The sequence below is a fragment of the Tiliqua scincoides genome, chromosome 1 (assembly GCF_035046505.1).
Source record: "Tiliqua scincoides isolate rTilSci1 chromosome 1, rTilSci1.hap2, whole genome shotgun sequence".
Lineage (NCBI taxonomy): Eukaryota > Metazoa > Chordata > Lepidosauria > Squamata > Scincidae > Tiliqua > Tiliqua scincoides.
Genome location: NC_089821.1, coordinates 13,420,334 through 13,440,276, shown reverse-complemented (window position 1 = coordinate 13,440,276; position 19,943 = coordinate 13,420,334). Strand labels below are relative to the sequence as shown.

Genomic DNA, 19,943 nt, shown 5'->3' with positions numbered 1-19,943 from the left:
GTTGGGTTCTGTTTTCTTACGTTTCAGCATTAAATCATATACAGGTATTGGAAGTAGGTTCCACTGATTCCAACGAACCTTTCTTCTCTGAGCAAGTGGTTTAGGATCAGAGCCTTAGAAAGATATGCAGCTTTACATGATGGGGGTGAGGTATTCCTATTAATATCTCCTTCCTACTTCAGAGATGAAGTTCAACGCCAGCCAGGAAAACCCCCAACCTGACTGACAACCAAAGAAAATAAAATGACCTCGAGTGTGGTCCCTCTTCCCTTGCAAAGAGAAATATATTCCACATGTTAGAAGGATGGATACTCGGTACATTAAGGTCTCCAGAAGAAAGATTCCCATGCCAACCTCAAGTATTACACCACCCAAAAGGATCTCCGACCTTACCCTTCATATTAGGACATGAGATCAGGGACTTAACGTATCTCCATTCATTCCTGCACTGGACTTGCCCTTCTGTATAGTCTAACCATACCCACCAAGACTGGCTCTGGATTCAGTTTACTGGCTTTTTCCCCCCTGGACCATCCTCCCCCCACCCTCCCCAATATATGAAGCTCATCGTACATATATATAGATATAGATTTACAGAAGCAAGTACCTATATCTATATACACACACATTTTTTCTATAGATATATATTTCAATGCATGTTCTTAATACGAAGTGCTGTGCTTTCAACATCTGCCTTAAAAGGAAATCTGCTCCCCAGTGCAGAATGTAGAGCTCTTAGGCATTCTGTTCTGTGCCTATGGGCAGTGCTCCAGAAGAGCAGGACCATGCACGGACAATGAGGTCAGCCTGCCCTTAGCTCTCTATCGACACGTGTCACCCCACAGCTGCAGAGCTCCGTTACTGGGGATTCTTCAAAATGCGTCCGTGTCTGAAGTCGTAGACGTGGCGGCAGAGGAAAACCAACTCGGGGTCAGTGTCCTCCGGCACCTTGCGATGTGCAGGGGTAGAATACTGTTCTGATGGAGGAACCATCACTGCTTTCTTGCCAGGGATCCCCTCGATGCGCCGCTTTGCCAAGGCACAAAATCTGCAAGACAGTTATGAAGTCACCATAGGGTGTTTTTTTATTCTCAGGCACCCACAGTTGAACCAAAGCAACTTTGCTATCTTACAAGCTTGGGGCGAGAAGAAAATGAGCAAGGCAAACCTTAGCTCCATATAGGAAGGGCTGGACAGAAATTAAGAATAATAAGGAGGAGGAGAAAGGTACTTTAGAAAACAACAAAATCACCCATTCAGATAACTGTTCCCTATTTTCAGCTTGCACAAAAGGTGGAATAGCCTTTGACAATACACAGAAGTTTAATCACATTTAACACAAAGTGTTCCACCACCATTTCCTTCGGAACAATCATATCATATTTCTCTAGTGAAGAATCTCTTTCCCATGCTGTCTTTAGCCTCGGCAGTAGGAGGCATTTTGATGACAGGGTGATTATAAATTGCACAGAACGTAGATGTTATTTTCAAAACTCCTTTTATTTAAGAATTATTTTTTAAAGTGGCTTGTGCTTCCCAATTCTTGCAAAATTCACTGGAAGAGTGGTAGGGAGGCAGATGGATAGGAAGTGGGCAGTTTTAAAAAGCAAAAGGTGGAGGGTGCCGAAAACATAGTATTTCGTCATCATTTTTTCTCTTACACTTACAAGAACATTAAAAACCCAGTAGTGCTGCCCTGGAGAAGCCTAACAACTAGAGAGATGGAGTGTAGCAGAGCAGACTAGAAACAAGCACATGGCAGAAAGCAAGGCACATGACACTGTGAAGCTACATTAGGGAGACAACAGCAAAAGCAAGTTAAGAGCACCACCTACCTGCAGTACTCTGCAAAGGTCAGCACATAGCACTTCTCCTCAATGCAGGCAACACTGTTCTCATCCTGATGTCGGGATGCAAAGATCTCATTCTGCAGGAGGGCACATGACCGAGACCATAACATTAGACAAGACTTTCTATATCCATAATGAAAAATGTTACATGGCAAACATCACGGACACATTTCAACTGGAATGAGGAGTCATTACCTATTTAGGAAATTATATTTTGTATATGATCTCTGTATAGCTATTTGGGAGCCTAACCACTGGATTTTATGCATGGCTATTTGAAAGTCTGCTGCACAGAGGAGTTTACTCCCTTGTAAATGTGTAGAGGACCACAGTCTTAACCTAATCTCAACATCAACAAGTCTTAGAGCTTCACCAAAAATTGGTCACTGAAATGCTCTGAATAATAGTAAAGGTATATAGCCAGCAACAAAGTTGAAGAATATAAATATACAAGAATAACTTAAGAACCATATTTCCCCCCACTACTACATAAGTATTAAAAATTTATGAATACCACAGAGTTTTCTAAACTTCCATGTATACACACAAAGAGTGATTTAAGCCATTTCTGCCCAACACTGCATATACACAACAGGGATCAAACGTGTACACCTATGGGCCAGGCAAAAATGGGTTAAGACACCTTAACCTTCACCTCAAGAGAAAAGCAGGCTAGAGAAAAGCAAGCTAGAAATCAAATAAAGCAAGCAGATTTGCCACATAGTACCTATTCTCACTTACCTAAGAGCTTTTAAAAATGTTAGTTTTAAAATGAAACCACAGGTGCGCTACTTGAGAGGTTGTGTCCCGATACTCCCAGATCCCTCAGATACCTCCTGCCTTTCTATTAACCAAGATTCCTCAAGCAACTTTAACTGGAATCAACTTGGGTGCTGTTTTAAACTGAACTGCTGCTTCCCCCTCACCCTTGACAATGGATATAAGCTTTTACTCCAAAAATGCAAGGTACAGAGCTAAATACAGAACTCTGCTCACTCAGAGACATGCATGAATTTCAGAATCCTGCATTGCTAACTCCCTCTCCCATACAGTCTGCAGCAGTAGAGGGTGTAACTCCACTCAGCCTGCAGCTTTCAACTTCTGGAACCTCAATGACAACTCTCCATACCAAGAATTCCTGTTCTTCCTCAGAAAGGGAAGCTCCACATTCCTCCTACCTCTTGAAAGTACTATTTTAAGATGAAGACAAGTGACATCATGTTTTTTTTCACTGGGTCAGCCTAAGCATCCTACATTCAAAGCAATCATGAGTAGCTGAATCATCCAGCTAGCTGGCCAACTGGAAGTGTTTTATTGAAAGGAACGGGGGGGGGGGGAGAGATAGCACTTTCACAGGAACAAAGAATGCTATGGGTTGAGTACTGGAAAAATGCACTTGTCTTCTACAATCCCAAGAAGACTTCATTCCTCCATAAACACACAACTCTGTATTAATCGTGCAATTAAACAATTATCTGGAAAGACAGTAGTACAAACAGGGGGTCTGGAAAAAAACAGATCTAGTCTTTAAGAATAATTTGTTATTACAATCATTGCACATTTTTAAGGTCTGGCCAGTGGCATTCCCAGTGGGGGGCAAAGTGCTAAGTTTTGCAGGGCCCCTAAATACACCCTGTAAGCCGCCCCTCCCCCTTGCCACTGGAGCTATTCCAGGCAGTGAGGAGGTACTTTCTCTGTGTTTCACAACTTGGAATGGCTCCAACGGTGGGGGGGACGGGACGGGACGGGGACAGCTTACAGAGCGCATTGAGGTGCTCTGCAAAACTTAGCATTTTGCTTTCCCCCTCTGGGAATGCCACTGGTCTGTGATCTCACAAAGCTCTCTGAGTCTTACAGGGTGCGGGGATAGGGGTGGGGGGTGGTGGAGAGAAGATAATTTTAAGATGTGAACAGGCAACAGTTTCCAACAGATCTGGGCAAGTCTTTGATAGAAATCATGTTTCCAGAGCAGCTGAGCTATCCCAATGAGCTGTGGGGACGAAGCAATGGGGGGGCTCTACAGGATTGCCAACTCTGATTATTTGCCAGTTATACAATATCACAAGTTTTAGCTCATTATACTAGCAGTGCAATCCTATGTTTGACTACTCAGAAGTAAATCGCTTTGTCTTCAAAGTGGTTTACTCCCAGGAAAGTGTGCATAAGACTGCAACCTAAACATGGAAACAACTAACCAAGAATCGGGACCGTATGGTTTGAAATGCTAAGAACCTGCATAGGGCAGGCATGTTAATATCTCACCCTTTCTCTATGCCAAGCAGCTCCCCAGTGATCCCTGCCCAGATGCCCCAATCATCACACAGACAGCTCACCTGATGCATGCTGGGATTGCGACCTCCCTGAGTGTGCTCTGGTCTGTAATACCACAGGAGACTCATCATCAGCTCCCCTGGAAGGAGACAAGATAGGGTTTTAGATTCCTTAACACCAGAGGAAGCAGGCAGGCAGAAATAAGAGAACTTGTGGCAGGTCTCATAAGCCTGGCACCACAACACAAACAGAGGATGCCAGTTAACTGAATGCCAGCTCAGCCCTCCATCTTGGCCTTCTGCTCCAAGCCTTTGGGTTGCCTATCCATTTTCTTTTAAGTGCAAAGCTACTCTAGCTGGTTCCCACACCCCCTAGGGAGGGGGCTTCTTGGTGACATCATGGGAACCTGCCAATTGCACCATCAACAGCAAGCTTCTGCTCCACATTTGCATAAGTATTGGTTCCCCCAGTGCTCAACTCTCAAGGAAAATAGGCAGCATTTTCCTGAGTACAGTAAAGGTGCTTCCAGAGGGGATGCATTGCTCTAAGACTGTTGCAGGTGTGCCTTCACTTTAAAGCCACCAAAAGTAGGTAGAGGTGTATTTTCTCTAGGGTTAAATTGCTGGAAGTTTTAGTCAACTCAGTTTTGATATACAGCCTTTGGCCTTGCCCAGAAGGGGTGCTCTGCACACTGTTATGTACCATAGCCAGCCATATAGATGATTCGTCAGCTATATGCTGGTCCCAAGCCCGGATAAATGGGGAGGGGTGAGGAAACTATCCCGCAGCAAAAAATTTAACCAGAACACTTTATGGAAGGAACTCAGTATGACTCCAATATGGATACTGAGAGTGGATTCTCCAGACTGGATGGTAGCCTACAAGCAACTGGAGAAGAGTAAGGGATAGTATTTAGTAGTCAGAGATTTTATGATGTTATTGGAGGAAAACCTATGGGAGGCCCAACAACTGATGGTGCCTGTGGTGAAACGGGTGGCTTATGCTGTACAAAGTTCTATCAAATTGGTACGTGGAATATCAGAGGCATGTCCCTTGGCAAACGGGAAACTGAATGTCCATCACTTGAAAAAAGCTGTGCTTGATACGATAGCGTGGAGAGCTCTCACCTACAGAGTTGCCAAAAGTCGGACAAACATGCACCATACCAGTTTGAAGGTATCCCTCTGCTTTGGCAGTATCTGAAAAATTTGAAAAACTGCAAAATTTGAGAAGTGTACAGCCAAGCTGGAGAGGATGACCTCCATTTCCTTATGAACACATTCAATATTTTATCTACTTTTACAAGCCACTTGCCCCATTCCTTGTCATTATCCCTTTGCTTTTCAGCACAAGAGGATCGCATATTCATTTTTTTTTTTTCAGTCCAGTACCTGTTTTGGGGTCTTCCCATAAAGCAGATATTTTTGCCACATAAGGCATAGACTTCTTTCGTGGTCCTGATTTCAAGAGGACTGTGTCTCGGACCCGGATGATTTCTCCATCTCTCTCCACAGCCTGGTAGCTCTTACGAACCGCTGGCTCTGGTTCATTCTACAAATATTGACAAGAGAGATGCCAAGAAAAGAAGTGAGACTGGATAACAATGCCAAGACCAAATACTTTTAATTCTCTTACAACAAATAGGAAGTTTTGCCAAAAAAGAGTGTGCTTTTGCTTCCGGGCAACTGGTGGAGAAGTTGGCAAGTAAAAAACTACATGAGGAACCTTTCTTTCCAGAAGGTTATGGTCAGCCCTCCATATTTGCAGTTTTGGGACCCACAGATTTGACTTAATGCAGGTCAGGAGGACCTCTCTGTACCTTGGGATGCAACATGCCCACTTCATAAGTCTTTAAATACACGAGCTGTGCATGCAACGATGTTTGTTTTGTAATGTGGGAGTAGTTGCACAGTTTTGTACCCAACTGAAGAGGAAGACAAACAGCAGCAGTCTCCATTGCCATCTCCTCTGCCAAGCTGGGACTGGCCCCTTCTCCCCTCACAGAGGTCAGCAGAGCCAACTGTCTTGTGAGCAGAGCAAGGAGACTCCACCAGAGCAACATTTTTTCATACATCTTGTCTTAATGATTTGCTTATTGTTGATGTTATGTAAACCACTGTGGGAACTGTGTCAGCAAAACAGTGGGTTAGAAATAAATGAATAAGACTAAGTCCTACTTGACTAGTCACAATATAAGCAAATCTCTGCATCTATTTCATGACACAAATGCATCAGGACAAAAGAATATTCAGTGGCGGCATTACGTCAATAGGAAACATATTTTGTACTATGTTCTTATAAGCAATCAACACACTTGCATCCACAATGTGTTCTGTATAAATATGATGTGGGTATTGGACTGATACCAGTTTTAGCCGCATATGGCAAACTTTTGAGTGCTTTATAGATGAACCTACAGTGCTGAATGCTACTTCAGACAACACTGGTTTTTTTTTTTTTAACTGCTGTATATTTCCAAATACAGGCACCCCCCAGAAACTTGGGGGATCCGTACCAGGTCTCCCCAACCCCCAGGTACGGAAACCACAGATATGGAGAACCCTATCTCTGAAGCTCCCGTCCCCTGTGCCTATTAACATTGTTTAGGTGCTTACTGGGGCAAAAATGTTTCTTCCTTTTACAGGGTGCTATAAGTATGCAAGCTTATAGTGCATGTGGGCAGCCTAAATGCTTGAAAAGACTAGATCTAACAGGAAGCAGTCTTCTTAGGTCACTATTGCCCTACTGTTGCCCGTGAAGAGTGCCATTTTTGGGTTTCACTGAAGGACATCCAATTATAAATTTTAGGGAGTTACACTTGAATTTTCAGACACCAATATATCTCAGGGGCTGGCCATCTTTCATCTCAAAGATCACTGGGAACACCACAGGAAAATGCAGAATTTTGGTACTCTCCCCCACCCACCCTTGTAACAGCAGCCCTGATAAGCAAGTTGAATTCAGGAAAATATTTTTGGTACTTTCCCTAAGGAAAGGCAAAGTGTGGCCTTCTCCAACATTCGTCCCTTCAACAGAATCAAAGTAAGTTTCAGAGTTTCCCTTCCAGTCCAAGTCTGATTTTATTAATATAAATATTTTCTTCCTGGACTTTCAGTTCTCTTTCTAGATCACTTAAAATGTCATATGAACTACTCCAATATTTTTTTTAAAGGCATGATAAAGATCTTCAGATCAAGTTGGTTTTCAACAGAATCTGCAGGGTTCCAAAGGCAAGCTACAACCATATTCCAGAACAGGCTACTCTGCTGTTCTTGCTAGAAAGGCTCTAAGTTTCACAGATCTTCTTAGTAATTAGTAGGCAGAGGCTTCGCCCAACACAAAGAGATAAGAGATGCTGGCAGAAAGCCAAAGACTCTGTCAACCACAAGCATGGCTAAACCAAACACCTTTGGCTTCCTCTGCAGGCTTTACTATGAATCAAACAGTATTCTTGGCCCTGCACACAGAAAAGTAATTGCACAATGCTTACCACGACGTAGACAGCCTTCTCGGAGGCTGCCCCCACAGGTATCCAGCCATTGGTGGCTCTTCGCCGATTGATGCGCTGCTGCTTTGGATGAGAGTGACCCCCAGTGGCTTTGCTGTCGGACACGTGTAAACAGCTGGTCGTATTCCGGAGGCCAGACTTCGAGCCGCTGGGGGGCTTGGAGCTTTGTGGGCACTCGCGAGCCATAGTCTGAGGCTCCGAGTTGGGTGTCTGCAGGTGAGGAACAGGTTCTGCAGCTGGCGGCACACTGGGTACCGGACATCCTGAGAGTGGGTGGGCAGGCGAAGCAGGGTGCCCTGCCACGGGAATAGTGAGGCTCAGCGGGTCCAGGGACTTGCAGCTATCTACAAGGAGCGGGAAGAGGCAGGAATGCAAAACGTGGCATCAGACATTGTCATTTAGAGACAGACTCAATCTCTCAGGAGCATGGTGAGGATTCCTAAGAGGAGGAACACTGTTTGATGCCTAAACACAAATACTACATCTGAAGCTCAGCACCACATTTCAGAAAGATTCTGTTTTACTATATTACTAATAGCGAGTACATAAGAACAGCATTCTGGTTTTGTGAAACATGTTGTACTCCTGTCTTCCTCCACTTTCATCATTAACCTAGCATATTCAGTTTCCAAAGTACCTGATGAGAGCCAAATCTATAGGAACTTCAGATCAGTCTTAATCAAAACTTAGTTAGCAACTTTTTTTTCCCTCCTCAGACTTCGGAGGAGAAAAAAGAAAAGTCATTAACAGCTTTGGACTGAGGCTTAGAAACCAAAACGAGTCTTCCAGCACCAGGATTCCTGAACCTGTCCTATGCTGTTTGTTTGCCCCCGGCCCCTACGCAGCCCAAGTTCCCAAATGAATTTAGTTCATATTCTAGCGGTCGACCAAAAACGTAAACACACATCATGCACAAAGAGCAAGAAAACTCTTTACACCAGAAGATAAGCAGAATTTGATAACGATCTTCACACGAGCAGCTCAGTGGTTCCCAAACTTCCAAACTTTGGACTGCTTGCTTCCTTGATTAACTGGGTCATCGGTCACGGCTCCCCATTAAGGCTACAATCCTTACGTTGCTTTGGGCAGTAGGTTGTTTGCGAGAATTCTGTGGTTCTCCTGGCTGATTTCCGTGGCTCCCTGGGAAACCACAGCTCACAGTTTGGGAACCACTGGGTTAGTTCTTCATCTGAAAACACCCTCCTGCATGTGCTAATCATTCACCAGGTCAGAGCACACAGAGTGCACACAGAGCACTCTTGTTCACTCTCACAAAGCTGCTGCCAATTATGGTGTGTCGGGCCTGGGTCACGGAGGATCCCTTTGGTCGTCGGAGGCAGCGGTGGGGCATCTTGGGGTCTGGCCTCAGTGATGTCAGCCTGGCCCAAGTGGCCTCAGTGTTGTGGGGGAAGGGGTTGTATCACCCAGGTCCTTCTCCCCACCATCTGGGACTCTCCCAGCCGCAGGCTGCTTTGGCTCATAGGCTAGCCGGCATCTGCTCCAGACAGTAACCTAGCCAGTTCTGCCATCATCCCTGGCCAAGCCGGGCTTTATGCCGAAGACCAGACCCCCTTAGGCTCCACCCCTTCCTCCCCGTGAGGGTTATAATGATGGCCACCTGAACCTTTCCTCCCTCTTCTCACCTGTGCCTCTCCTTCCTGCTCTGCCTGCCAGGCAGGCTGCAGGGACTGCGGCCCACCCCCTCGCCCCTGGAGTGGGCTGGGCTTGTGGGCAGTGTTGTCCCCACAGACCGGTAGGCAAGGGGGCAACAACGAGCGCTGAAGCTTCATGTCATCTGCTGGAGGTCTGCCCAGTCGGCCAGGGGCTGGCCTGGTCCCCCATAGCCCCAGCACTGGGCTCAGGAACAGGCCAGTTGAGGATCCCAGTTGAGGATCACTGTAGCTTGCTCCCAGGAGCCCGAAGGCTAGTCCCCTCTAGCCTTGTTACTTCCCTCTTGGTGGGTGTGAGGATCTTCCTGTGGCCACCCCGTGGCTCCATTTCCCCTGCAAGTTGCAGGGGCTAAGGTAGGCTCCCTCCCCCAGCTGCTCTTGCCCACCCTGGGGGCAGGCTCCTGGGTGGCTCTACTCCCAGGTAAGTCAGGGGAACCCTGACATAATGAAAAGATCAGTTACCTAAACACTACTTAAAACTTTCAAGTTTCAGCTTGAACAAATTCAGCTTCTTTGGAAAGATGAGAATGAATTTAACTATCACAACAAAAATTTAAAGACCCTGTACTTCCTTTGGGAACTTGATTGGCTGCTGCAGCACCATGAAATTAGAAGGGTTTCTCCATTTAAATGAAGTTTTCCTACAAGCAAGCATATACTTCTGTCAAAGAAGAGTGTGAATTGCAGGCTGGAATCAACAGGGGTGGAAATGTGCTTGCCCCTGACCAGTCCAGCAGGAAGGAAACCCCAAATTTAAGAACAAAACTGCCTAAGCAAGTTGGCCCAAGCAATCTGCAAGCGTGGAACTTCAGGCCACCTCTGAAAAGTGAGGAAGTGCCCAGAAAAGGAAGCTGTGATAAAAGCAGGTTCCTTGGAAAATCCCAGCAATTAAAAGAATCTGCGCTACAGCTGGTTGTCGTCTAGCACATGAAGCACGCTTGAGGCTTTTAGCAGTGGCAAACTGCTGCCCTCTGCCTCCCACTCTGCAAGCTGTAAGAAAGAAAGGCTACGAAACAATCTCCCCTCTTTAGAGACAGTGTATTAAGAAAGTGGTACTGCCAACCTGCAAGTACCAGGACTGTAAAAACCAAGTACAGATAATAAAACAGGACAAGATTTTTAAATGACCCAGCTATCACCTTTCCAGAGCTCCCTAAACTGCAGCTGCCTCTCCCTTGCCGTGCTAGTATCACCAATACAAACAGGAGAGGATTCCCAAAGCCAGGGAGGGGCTAGTGGTGAGCCTAGGAAATGCTCTCTCCCTGGAAGGGCACAACGTTTTATGCATCTTAGGCCTAACTCCTTGCTGAAGTGGTACATCTGTGCCTGGACTGTACCAGTTCAAACTGCAAGGTGAGCGCTCTGCCGATTCAATGTTCCTTGGCACAATAAATTCTTCTGCACTCAAGCTGAAGGAAGGGGGCTCAGTCCTCCTAGTTTGCTATGAGAATTGAGCCCAGGCATACAGAGAGACTAAGGTTGAATTCTTGCTTCCTGCATTGCTTGGAAGATAAAGGTTGCTATTGAGAGTGAGCAAAGGCATCTTGCAATTAGCATTTAATCTCCATTTATTGTACCAGAAACCCAGTACTGCAAAGCTCATACTAATTTAAACAGTTTCCAGATTATGGTCAAGCTGCAAGTGAGGCACTGGGTTTTACTTGCCTGTTATCCTGTTAACACAAGTAACACAAGACACCAAGCTGTGTTTTATTCTTACATAAGTGAGTCCTTGCCTTGGATGTTCATTCCCATTCTTCAGCATCCCATTTTCTACTTGACCGGTCAGTCCATGGCTTGCCATAACATCTGAACCAGTCAAATACCGTTTGCACTTGCCTTCTAGCCCTGGGTTGGAGGGCAAGTGTAAACAAGTGTTTAGTAGTTCAAATGCTGAGTGCAAACCATGGTTTGCCCTTACAGGTAGAAAAAAAAATTAAGTGTCTCAAAAATGTGAGCTCATCCAACAAAATTGGTGGATCAGGTTTATGACACAGGCACGTACACACCCTGTTCACGCTATGCACAAGAAATGACAAAACTCAATACCACAGAAGATTGTGATGACTGTAGTGCTAATATAAACAGCTTTCAAAAACAAAACATCAAATTAGTACAGGTACAATAAATCTACTGAAACAAGTAGCCACGATCACCAGAAGTGCAACTTCCCGCTTCGGAGTATACGTCTGTGCAGTAGCATAGCTATGGGGGGAGGCTGTGGTAAGCATTACAGGCACTGCAATGCATCATATAAGTGCCCCCCCCCCACTTGCTGTTGGAGCCATTCTGGGCAGTGATGGCAATGCACCCTGCTAAAGAAAGGCCACAAGATGGACTGCTTAGACGGCACGTTCTGGCGCTTGCGATACTTACTGCGCCCCCCATAGCTATGCCTTTGCATCTGTGTGCTTCAGAAGCAGCAGCAGACAAGGGGTTGCCAGAACCAATCTGCCTTGTTTCTGACCTTCTCTGACATTGGCGAACCCAGTGACTTCCTTCAAGGCATTTGTGTGGCCCAAGTCAGAGAGAAAATGCACAGTTAAGGTGATCAGATCCAGTACAACAATCACCATCACAAAAGGCTCACTGATGAATCCTACATGTACAAAGCTGGATTTGGGCCTCATATTCCACTTTTAAAATTCAAACTACTGCCCAGCAGTTAAAGGCAGTTCTGGCTTCCTTCTGCAGGGCTCACAGAATGACGTGCCTGAACTAGGGAAGGCTTGCAGAAAACAGGAAAACATCTGTACCTAAGGTGAAACCCACATCTTCAGAACAAGCACAACACATCTCTAATATTTAACCTCACACCACGGGGGATTCATGCCACTAGGGATGACTGCCTGCCAGACAACAGACAGCTTATTTGGCTGTGGTCAGCTATTCCACAAATCCCAAGAATGCCACCATGAGGGTGGCAGCATCACTTTTTAAAATTCCAGTGTAATTCAACGGTTTCCAAAACTTTTTAGTACTGGGACCCACGGTTTAAAGCAATGTTCTATTGGGACCCACCTAGCTTCATGAGACCAAAAATCAGTTTTACCTTACTAGCTGCTCAAGCCTTTGTTTTTATCCTTTTTACTATGGAGGGACGGGGGATTTTACTGAACTCCAACTTCATTAGATTGGGACCATTCTGGTCATTCTGTATTCCCCTTCACCTGGCCTTCAATAGGAGCTGACATACATTTACTAGAGCTGACACACATTTACCTAATCATGAGTAAATGTGCACGTGTGACTCAGTTTCATTTTCCATAGGACTCAATACTTTTTCCTTGTCAGCTTGGAGGCAGGGGAGCTGCTTGAGTGTTTTGGGGGGAGCCTGTGTTCATTGGATCAGGACCAATAAGATGGCGCTGTGTTCCTCTCAGTCTGCCGTTTGAAGTGGACCGAGGCACAGTTGCCTACTCATGAGTAAACATAAATGTGCGGTTCCGTTTCACTTTCCATAGGGCTCAATACATTTTCCTTGTCAGCTATCAGCTTGTCACTTTCATGACCTACCAACAATCAGGTTGTGAGCCACTGGTGGATGTGGCGCTTGGAATGGGGAACGCTGGCGTAATTTGTTGACAAGGGCAGGAGCACAGGCTGGTAGCTCCATAGTTCCAAGGTATACTGATGACAAGTCTGATGCAGAGGTGGTGAAAAATCTGCTGAGGCGGAGGCTTGAAGAACTGGTCTGCTGGCTACCCGGTACAGCTGTCTTTAAACAGTTGCTCTTACTTGGCTTAAGTTCGGTTTTAATTTTATTTTTTTCAAAAATGGACACTGTAGGCTGATGCTTCAGAACGAAAGCCAAAGAAAAGCACTAGTCGCTGAATTACTTTTTTAACGGGAGCCTCACCTAAACATACAAACAGTTAATTCCATTTTTAAACAACAGTTAATGAACTTGTTTTTATAAACAGCACAAGCGTAAAACCTCTTGAATATTATAAAATATTTTGTTGCTTCAAGTTAGCTTCTGCCTTAAAAATACTTGACCATTACTTGATCATATCTGACCAGTCGGAATCTCCTTTCAACTAGTCCAACCCCTTCTGTCATCGCTCTCATGTAATTAGTGCTAGCCAGAAAACCTATTAAGGTTTATGCCAGTGGTCCCCAAACTTATTGTTGCCAAGATGCTCTCCATGCTGCACATGCGCAGCTTGGCACTTAGAAGTAATTGGCAATGAAGTGGAATGCAATGATGCCACTGCTACTTCTGGGTTGTGAGACCATAACACAACCTTAAAAACAGTGGTAAAGGGTTTAGGGCATGTGGGCAGTTTTTTATGCAGCAAAAACCCTGTGTGTGCAGCTCTGCCTGCCAAGCCATGACTATGCTCTGTGGTCTTCGGCGCTGCATTGTGGTCTCGCTGCCGAGCAGCTCCGGCATCCACACTTCGGTCTGGGAATCACCGACTTAATCTATCAGCAACTCAGTTGGGGAGGGACAGTGATAAGTCACACGCAAGGATGCAAAAGGGCTCTTGTTCAGTCGCTGGGTATGGCTAGGTATGACCCCCACGAAAACCCTGGAGAGCTGTCGTCAGCCAATGTAGACATTACAGAGCTCAATGAACCAACAGACAACTGAGCAGACGATAGCTTTGTACGTTCATTTGGCGGGCAAGCAGGTCTAGAGGTAAGGGCTAAGGAAATGAGTGACAAGGAATTTCCACCTTGGCAAAGTCCTTAGAACGGACTTACTGCCAGCCCCCGGGGTTGTTCCCCCTGTTGTAACCTCAGTCTGAGTTTCATAATAGAAGGAGGCATTCTCTGGAAGGGGAAAGTGAGGCAGTCATACTCAATTGCTGCTAATTAGGCTCCAAATAGGTGATGCACAAACCAGTAGCCTAGCCAGAGGGGGCGACATGTTAAGTACTGCAGGTGCCACAATCCTGTGTAATCCAAGAGGTGACAAAACATATGACCTGCAGGCTGATTGTGGCCCCTGGAAGCAATTTATCCGGTCCCCGTTATGATTGGGCATGATAATTGGGCTCTCTCATACCTTGAAAATATGAACAAGATTTGCACATTTTCTCTTTGGCCGCTTGCAGCGAATGAACTTCTGTATGACAAAGTGCTTATTTCTGGCCAGCTTCTGCTTAATGATGTCGCTTTTGGCTTAGGGATGTCACTTCCAGCCCTCAGCAGACACCATGAATCAGCAGCGTAGCTGGAGGAGTAGCATAGCTGGAATCAGCTCCTTGCCGTACGGCTCCATTTTGCTCCCCCCGCTGGGAATGGCTCCGAAGGAAGGGGCCGCTTGCCCGCCTTGCTGAGGCTCTCTGCCAGCCTGAGCGCTCCGTCTCCCCTCCAGCTACACCACTGCCATGAATGCCAACTTTAGCCCTCTGTATGAAACAAGTTTGACACCTCTGGTGTAACTGCCCCCTCCCACTCACCTTCAGAGCCGTTCTAGGTTGCCTGGAATTGTTCCAACAGCAAGTGGGGGGGGGGCTGCTTACATGGCACATTTCAAAGCCTGCAGTACTTACAGTGCTGCTCCCTCTCTAGCAATGCTAATTTTGGGACCTCTAGCTACGCTAGTGGTACAAATGGTTGTAGCCACCTAGGTGATTCTCTTAACCCCTCCACCTTTCCTGTAAACTTTGTACCTGCCACAAAGTCCACAGTCAGGGGCTTCAAAGTGCCTGAAGGCAGGGCTTTGAATTTCATGGACCACTTAATTCCTGAGAACTACCAACTGCAGGTCACTACCCTCAAAACCTTCTACTTTACATAGGACTAAACGGCACCACCCACCTTTTCTTTATTAAATTCATTCCCTTTCCAACCAAGGTCGTAATTAGTTATTAGGTTTTCCCATATATTATTCAATACTGAAAACACCTTCACAGTTTTGCATATCAAACTACAACCAAACAAGGTCAGCATAATCTGGCTGTTTTGGGGCACTGCCCCTTTATGTGGGCACTGCACTAAAGGCAAGCTGGCAGTCCTCCTTCCAACTTCTTGAACGTACCATGAACCTGACTGCAACTTTTGTTCACTTGCTCTGTTTTGAATTGCACCACCTTCCTGCAACAGGACAGGAGGAAATAAAGCCACTCATTTCATTCCATAGCCCTAACTTAAACATTTCATCCGTCTACCTACAATCCCCAAACAGTTTAATTGGATTAGTTTATCCTTTCCTGAGAAGCCAAGAACAGTTTTCACAGCAAGGCTGCACACAGAAAATGATGTCCACAGAGGCAACTGCCATTTCAGATAGAGGAAATTATGGCTCTGTATTGACTAATTGTGTAAATAACAGTTATTACAGATACAGAGCTGAATCGTCCTGCAGTTTTTATATGAGACACACCAATGCGAATTTCCTAGCACAGCAAGCGTGAGAAGCGGTTTTGATAGTTGGGAGCAACATTTTATACACTGCAGGCAAAATATGCAGAAGGTGGTTGGAGTATAGCTAAGCAAGTACCAGCTTGAGAAGCAGCCTTAGCCCAAGTCTGCCTATTGCTCCATGCCAGAGCCGTAACTAGGGCGGTGCCTGAAGGGACCTGTCTCAGGCACTCTGCCGAGTGGGGGCACATAACTGCCCCCAGGCTCTACCTTAGTTACGGAGGCAGTGCTGGTGGGTTGTGTGCCCTGGTACTTCTCCTCTGGAGACTGGGACCCTCAAGAGAAGAGGGTGCATGAAGCCACCAGCGCTCGCTCAGGCGCTGGAAAATTATTTCTGAATTCCTGGGTCCTAGAATACATGCTACTATTCATTTTGAATTTTCTTTGTTACTTGGAAATAAAGTGCCAAGTCTTTGAACAAACAGTGCAGATGGTAAAGAACCTCCCCCTACCACTGACAGCAGCTATGAGGGGGGCCCACGGAAGCTGAGCGAGGCTCAGAACAGAGCCATGAGCAAAAACGGTTGAGCAACCCTTGTTAAGCCCGTCTATCTCACAAGGCTGCCATGGGGACAAAAAGGAAGGAGGGGGGAGAACTGTGTATGACACTATGAGCTTTGCTGGAAAAGGACAGGCAGGATAAAAATGCAATTAAAAAAACTTGAATATAGCATCTGTTTTCTGGTTATGATTGCAGTCTACAAGGTGCAAGTGAGAGAACTGTTCCCTTACAACCAACAGGACTTTTTTCACTCTGCTGTACCTGAACTTCAGCTGCTCTCCCAGTTGTACAATGACTTGAGATGTGTAGAAAAAAAAGAGCAATCCCTTTAATTGGAGCTTTAAAAGGAGCTCGTTGAATGTCTAAACTTTAAAGGATAACACGACACTTTTCTAACCTAAATACTTCCAGGGATTAACCAGGCTCTCTCTCTCAGCGGCCCAGGAGACATTCATTTAAAAAAAGCAGAGCGGCTGGCTGGCTGGCTGGCTGCCCCAGACGAGAGCACTGGCCAGGATGGTAGAGAGACCCATGTTCAAATCCCCACTTAGCTATAAAGCTTACTGAATGACTTTGGGTTAGTCACTGTCTCTTAACCTAGCCTACCTTGCAAGCCTACTGCGAATATAAGATGGGGTAGGAGAACAGCGCACACCATTCTGAGCTCCTTACAGGAAGGGCAGGGTAAGAATGCACCACACAAAACACAAAGTCCACTCTCACCATATATATAGCTCCCTCTGCCCCTCAGCCTCCTACCTTCCACTTCTGCATCATCAGCAGTACCGGGCACACACTTTCAGCCTGACATGGGAAGCTCCACACAGCTGCCCGCTTACACCCTCCACAGCAGCTTTCTACGACCACTCGCTGAACATGATATTCCCATTTTGGAAAAGCCCAACACAGACTACAGGTTTGGTTTGGGTCGCTGCTTAACTGTGCAGCCCATCAAACAAAAGTTTCCAATAGTTAATGAAATGGTTTTTCTCTCAAACTATCCAAAGCTGCAAGAAAACAGACACCAAATTCCCACATCAGACAAACGGCTCATTTATAAGCCTTTCATCTCATGCGGCAAATTCCTGCAAGAACAGTGGTTCCCAAAGTGGTGGGCTGCAACCTACCGCCCAGGGAAGCAACTGTCCCTGCCCCTTTAAGGGCCAGGGATGGGGGAAAGGTAGCAACACGATCCCCAGGATTACACTGCTGCCAGGGGTGGGAAGGCTTTTTTCCCCCCTACTTACCAGCAGCCAGTCCTGGAAGGGTTCAGAGAGCCCTCCGCAGGGCTTCCCGTGCCTCCAAACACGCAAAAAAAGAAAATGGAACTTCTGGTTTTCATCATGAAACTGGAAGTGGCCTTTTTTCTCTTTTTTCCATGTTTGGAGGCACGGGGAGCACTGTGGAGGGCTCCCTGGACCCTCCAGGACTCCAGCGCTGGCTGCCGGTAAGTTAAAAAAACCCTCCCATCCTCGGCAGCAGTGCAATCCTGGAGATCGCATTGCTGCCATAGCCCCTCCTCTGCACACACTTACAGTGCCCCCAACACCCTTGTGAGAGTTTGGGAAGCACTGAGCTAGCATCATAGGAGCTGGGGAAGACGATTTTAAAAGTCATAAGGAACACTCCCCTCTGTGACACTGACCTTTTTTGTAATCATTCCACTATGGCACAGGGCCACACAGGTGATCAAGCCCCAGACCTCTGACAGGAGAAACTGACTATGGACAGCAATCAAGAGACCATATGCAACACAGCAGGACTTTCTAGAAAGCAACTTTCTATGCAGTTGCTCTGCGATAGCAGATTCTAGTGGGAATGCCACTTCCTTGCCTCTGGCTTTCATCTCGGTTTATGAATTAAGACAGTAAGCAGGGGAGGAGATTGATTTTGACCTCACCGAGGCCAACACAGTATCAGAGCATGCAATCCGACACAGCTAATTTGCTCTTAACTATCTGTATTAAATGCTTGCAACCATGAAGCCACCGCTGGTTGCTACATTCGGCAATACCGGCAGTCAAGTTAACACGCCAAGTTATCCAACCCACCCACCACTTCTACGTTTTAACACTTACCTGCTGCAAAAGGCATCTTATAAGGGTAGCCGTTCCGCCCTGCGTGCACACTACCAATTTTGCTTTCCGGCACGTGCATAACTCCACAAAGACTGTAACTGTTAATTGTCGTTCCTTCCCCACAACAGTACGGAGAGTTACACCAGTGAAATGGCTGATACGAGGGATCCAATGGCAAGGAACCTGGAGACAACAAAAGCCCCTCGCAACCCGTTGCCTGTGGTAGCTCATCCTTCGAGTAGAACGAGCAAGGAGTGTAACTACTGTATCCACTTTGGCCGTAATAAACATAAAACCTGTTCAAGTCTGGCGAGTCGTAGAGAAAGCCACAGTTTGCATGGTTTCCCGGCACAGGCAAAGGATGGAACTGAGGTACTGGGAAAGAAGGCTGGTGAAATTCCTGCTTAGGGGTCGGAGATTTCTCTCCAGGTCTTCCATATTCAGGCTTCATGGAAGCTTGTCCGCCCATCAGCAAAGGCAGCCTGTGATAGAAGCCCTCTGTGCCCTCACAAGAGCTAGATGGTTCATAACCGATAGACTCCGTTTTCCCATAGATCTGAGGAGAATCCAGACAGACGCCTTTTCTAAACGCCCCCTCGGTGACTCCTTGCCAGCCATGCTGACCTTCTAGCTTTATAGTGGATGTCTCCTTTTTGGATTTCACACAGTTTTTCCTGTTGGCTTTGGCCCACTTGAGTTTTGATTTCGAACAGTGGTTTTCGGACTTGCTTTCTCCAGTCGGCTTATTCCTCGGCTTCAGGGGTTGGTCTTTCTCATGGGTCAGTTTCAGAAACGCTACAGCATTGAGACTGGCCAATCTCTTTGGAGCAGGATGGTAGGAATTCCCACTGTCCTCCTGTCTCTTGCTTTCAAAGACATCATCCAGTGACAGGTCATAAGGAGCACACTTCTGATTTGATCTATTTTGGTTCTTTCCCTTCACTGTTTTAGAGCTTGGCTTCTCCAGCAAGGGCCAAGTGCCCTGAGTTTTGCAACATATGCTCTTAGTGCAACAAACTCCCACTCCTTTGGGGGAATCTTTCCGAAAACGCCTGCCAGACAATAACCCTTCATCGCGCTCAAAAAGCAGGTTATTCACAGCCTCCGCATTCAGGGAGGCTAGCCTCCGTTTCCTAGGGGCTGAGAGACAGACATCATGGCTGTCCTCAGGTCGACAGGAGATTGTGCATTTCCCCACAGAGGCATCCTTTTGTCCTGCTCCCACCACCTGAACTGGTTCTGGGAAGCAGACGGACCGGAGGTCATCCATACGACTGGAAAGACCTCGTTTCAGCCCATTCTGAGTCTCCTCTGAGAGTGATCCAGAGACATCCTCCAGTCTGGTGAGGATCACTGAGCATGTTTTTTTATCCACGGCTGAGCTGAGGCGTTTCCTCAATGGGTACGTCTTTCTGAGTTCTTGTGAAGTCCTGCTTTTATTCACGCCTGCAAATCTAGTCTGGCAGTTCTGCCCCTCAGTGCCATTTCCTTGCTTGCCATCCTCCGTCTCAGTCCTATCCATTCTCTCACTGTCAATCGGTGACAAAGCTTGGCCAGCAGAACCAGCTGAGTGTTTCAGAAGCAAGAGCTGTTTCTTCCGGGCATGCGTCATAGGATCAATGTCCACCCTTGAGAACAAAGAAGAAAACGTTTTAGTACCACTGGTGGAGAAATGCTTCCCTCACACTA

The 19,943-nt window shown here is 46.4% G+C and overlaps 1 protein-coding gene across 1 annotated transcript in view; it reads right to left on the bottom strand.

Moving 5' to 3' along the window:
• Positions 1–612: 612 nt before the first annotated feature.
• BAHD1 (bromo adjacent homology domain containing 1) overlaps positions 613–19,943 on the bottom strand; it is a 61,210-nt gene continuing 41,879 nt past the window's right edge. The window contains exons 2-7 of the mRNA XM_066631084.1: positions 18,255–19,882; positions 7,612–7,973; positions 5,513–5,672; positions 4,184–4,260; positions 1,836–1,927; positions 613–1,048 (exon numbers count right to left, since the gene is read on the bottom strand). Coding sequence (XP_066487181.1) covers positions 859–1,048; positions 1,836–1,927; positions 4,184–4,260; positions 5,513–5,672; positions 7,612–7,973; positions 18,255–19,866 — 2,493 coding nt within the window. The 5' untranslated portion in view covers positions 19,867–19,882 and the 3' untranslated portion in view covers positions 613–858. The remainder of the gene's footprint in view (positions 1,049–1,835; positions 1,928–4,183; positions 4,261–5,512; positions 5,673–7,611; positions 7,974–18,254; positions 19,883–19,943) is intronic.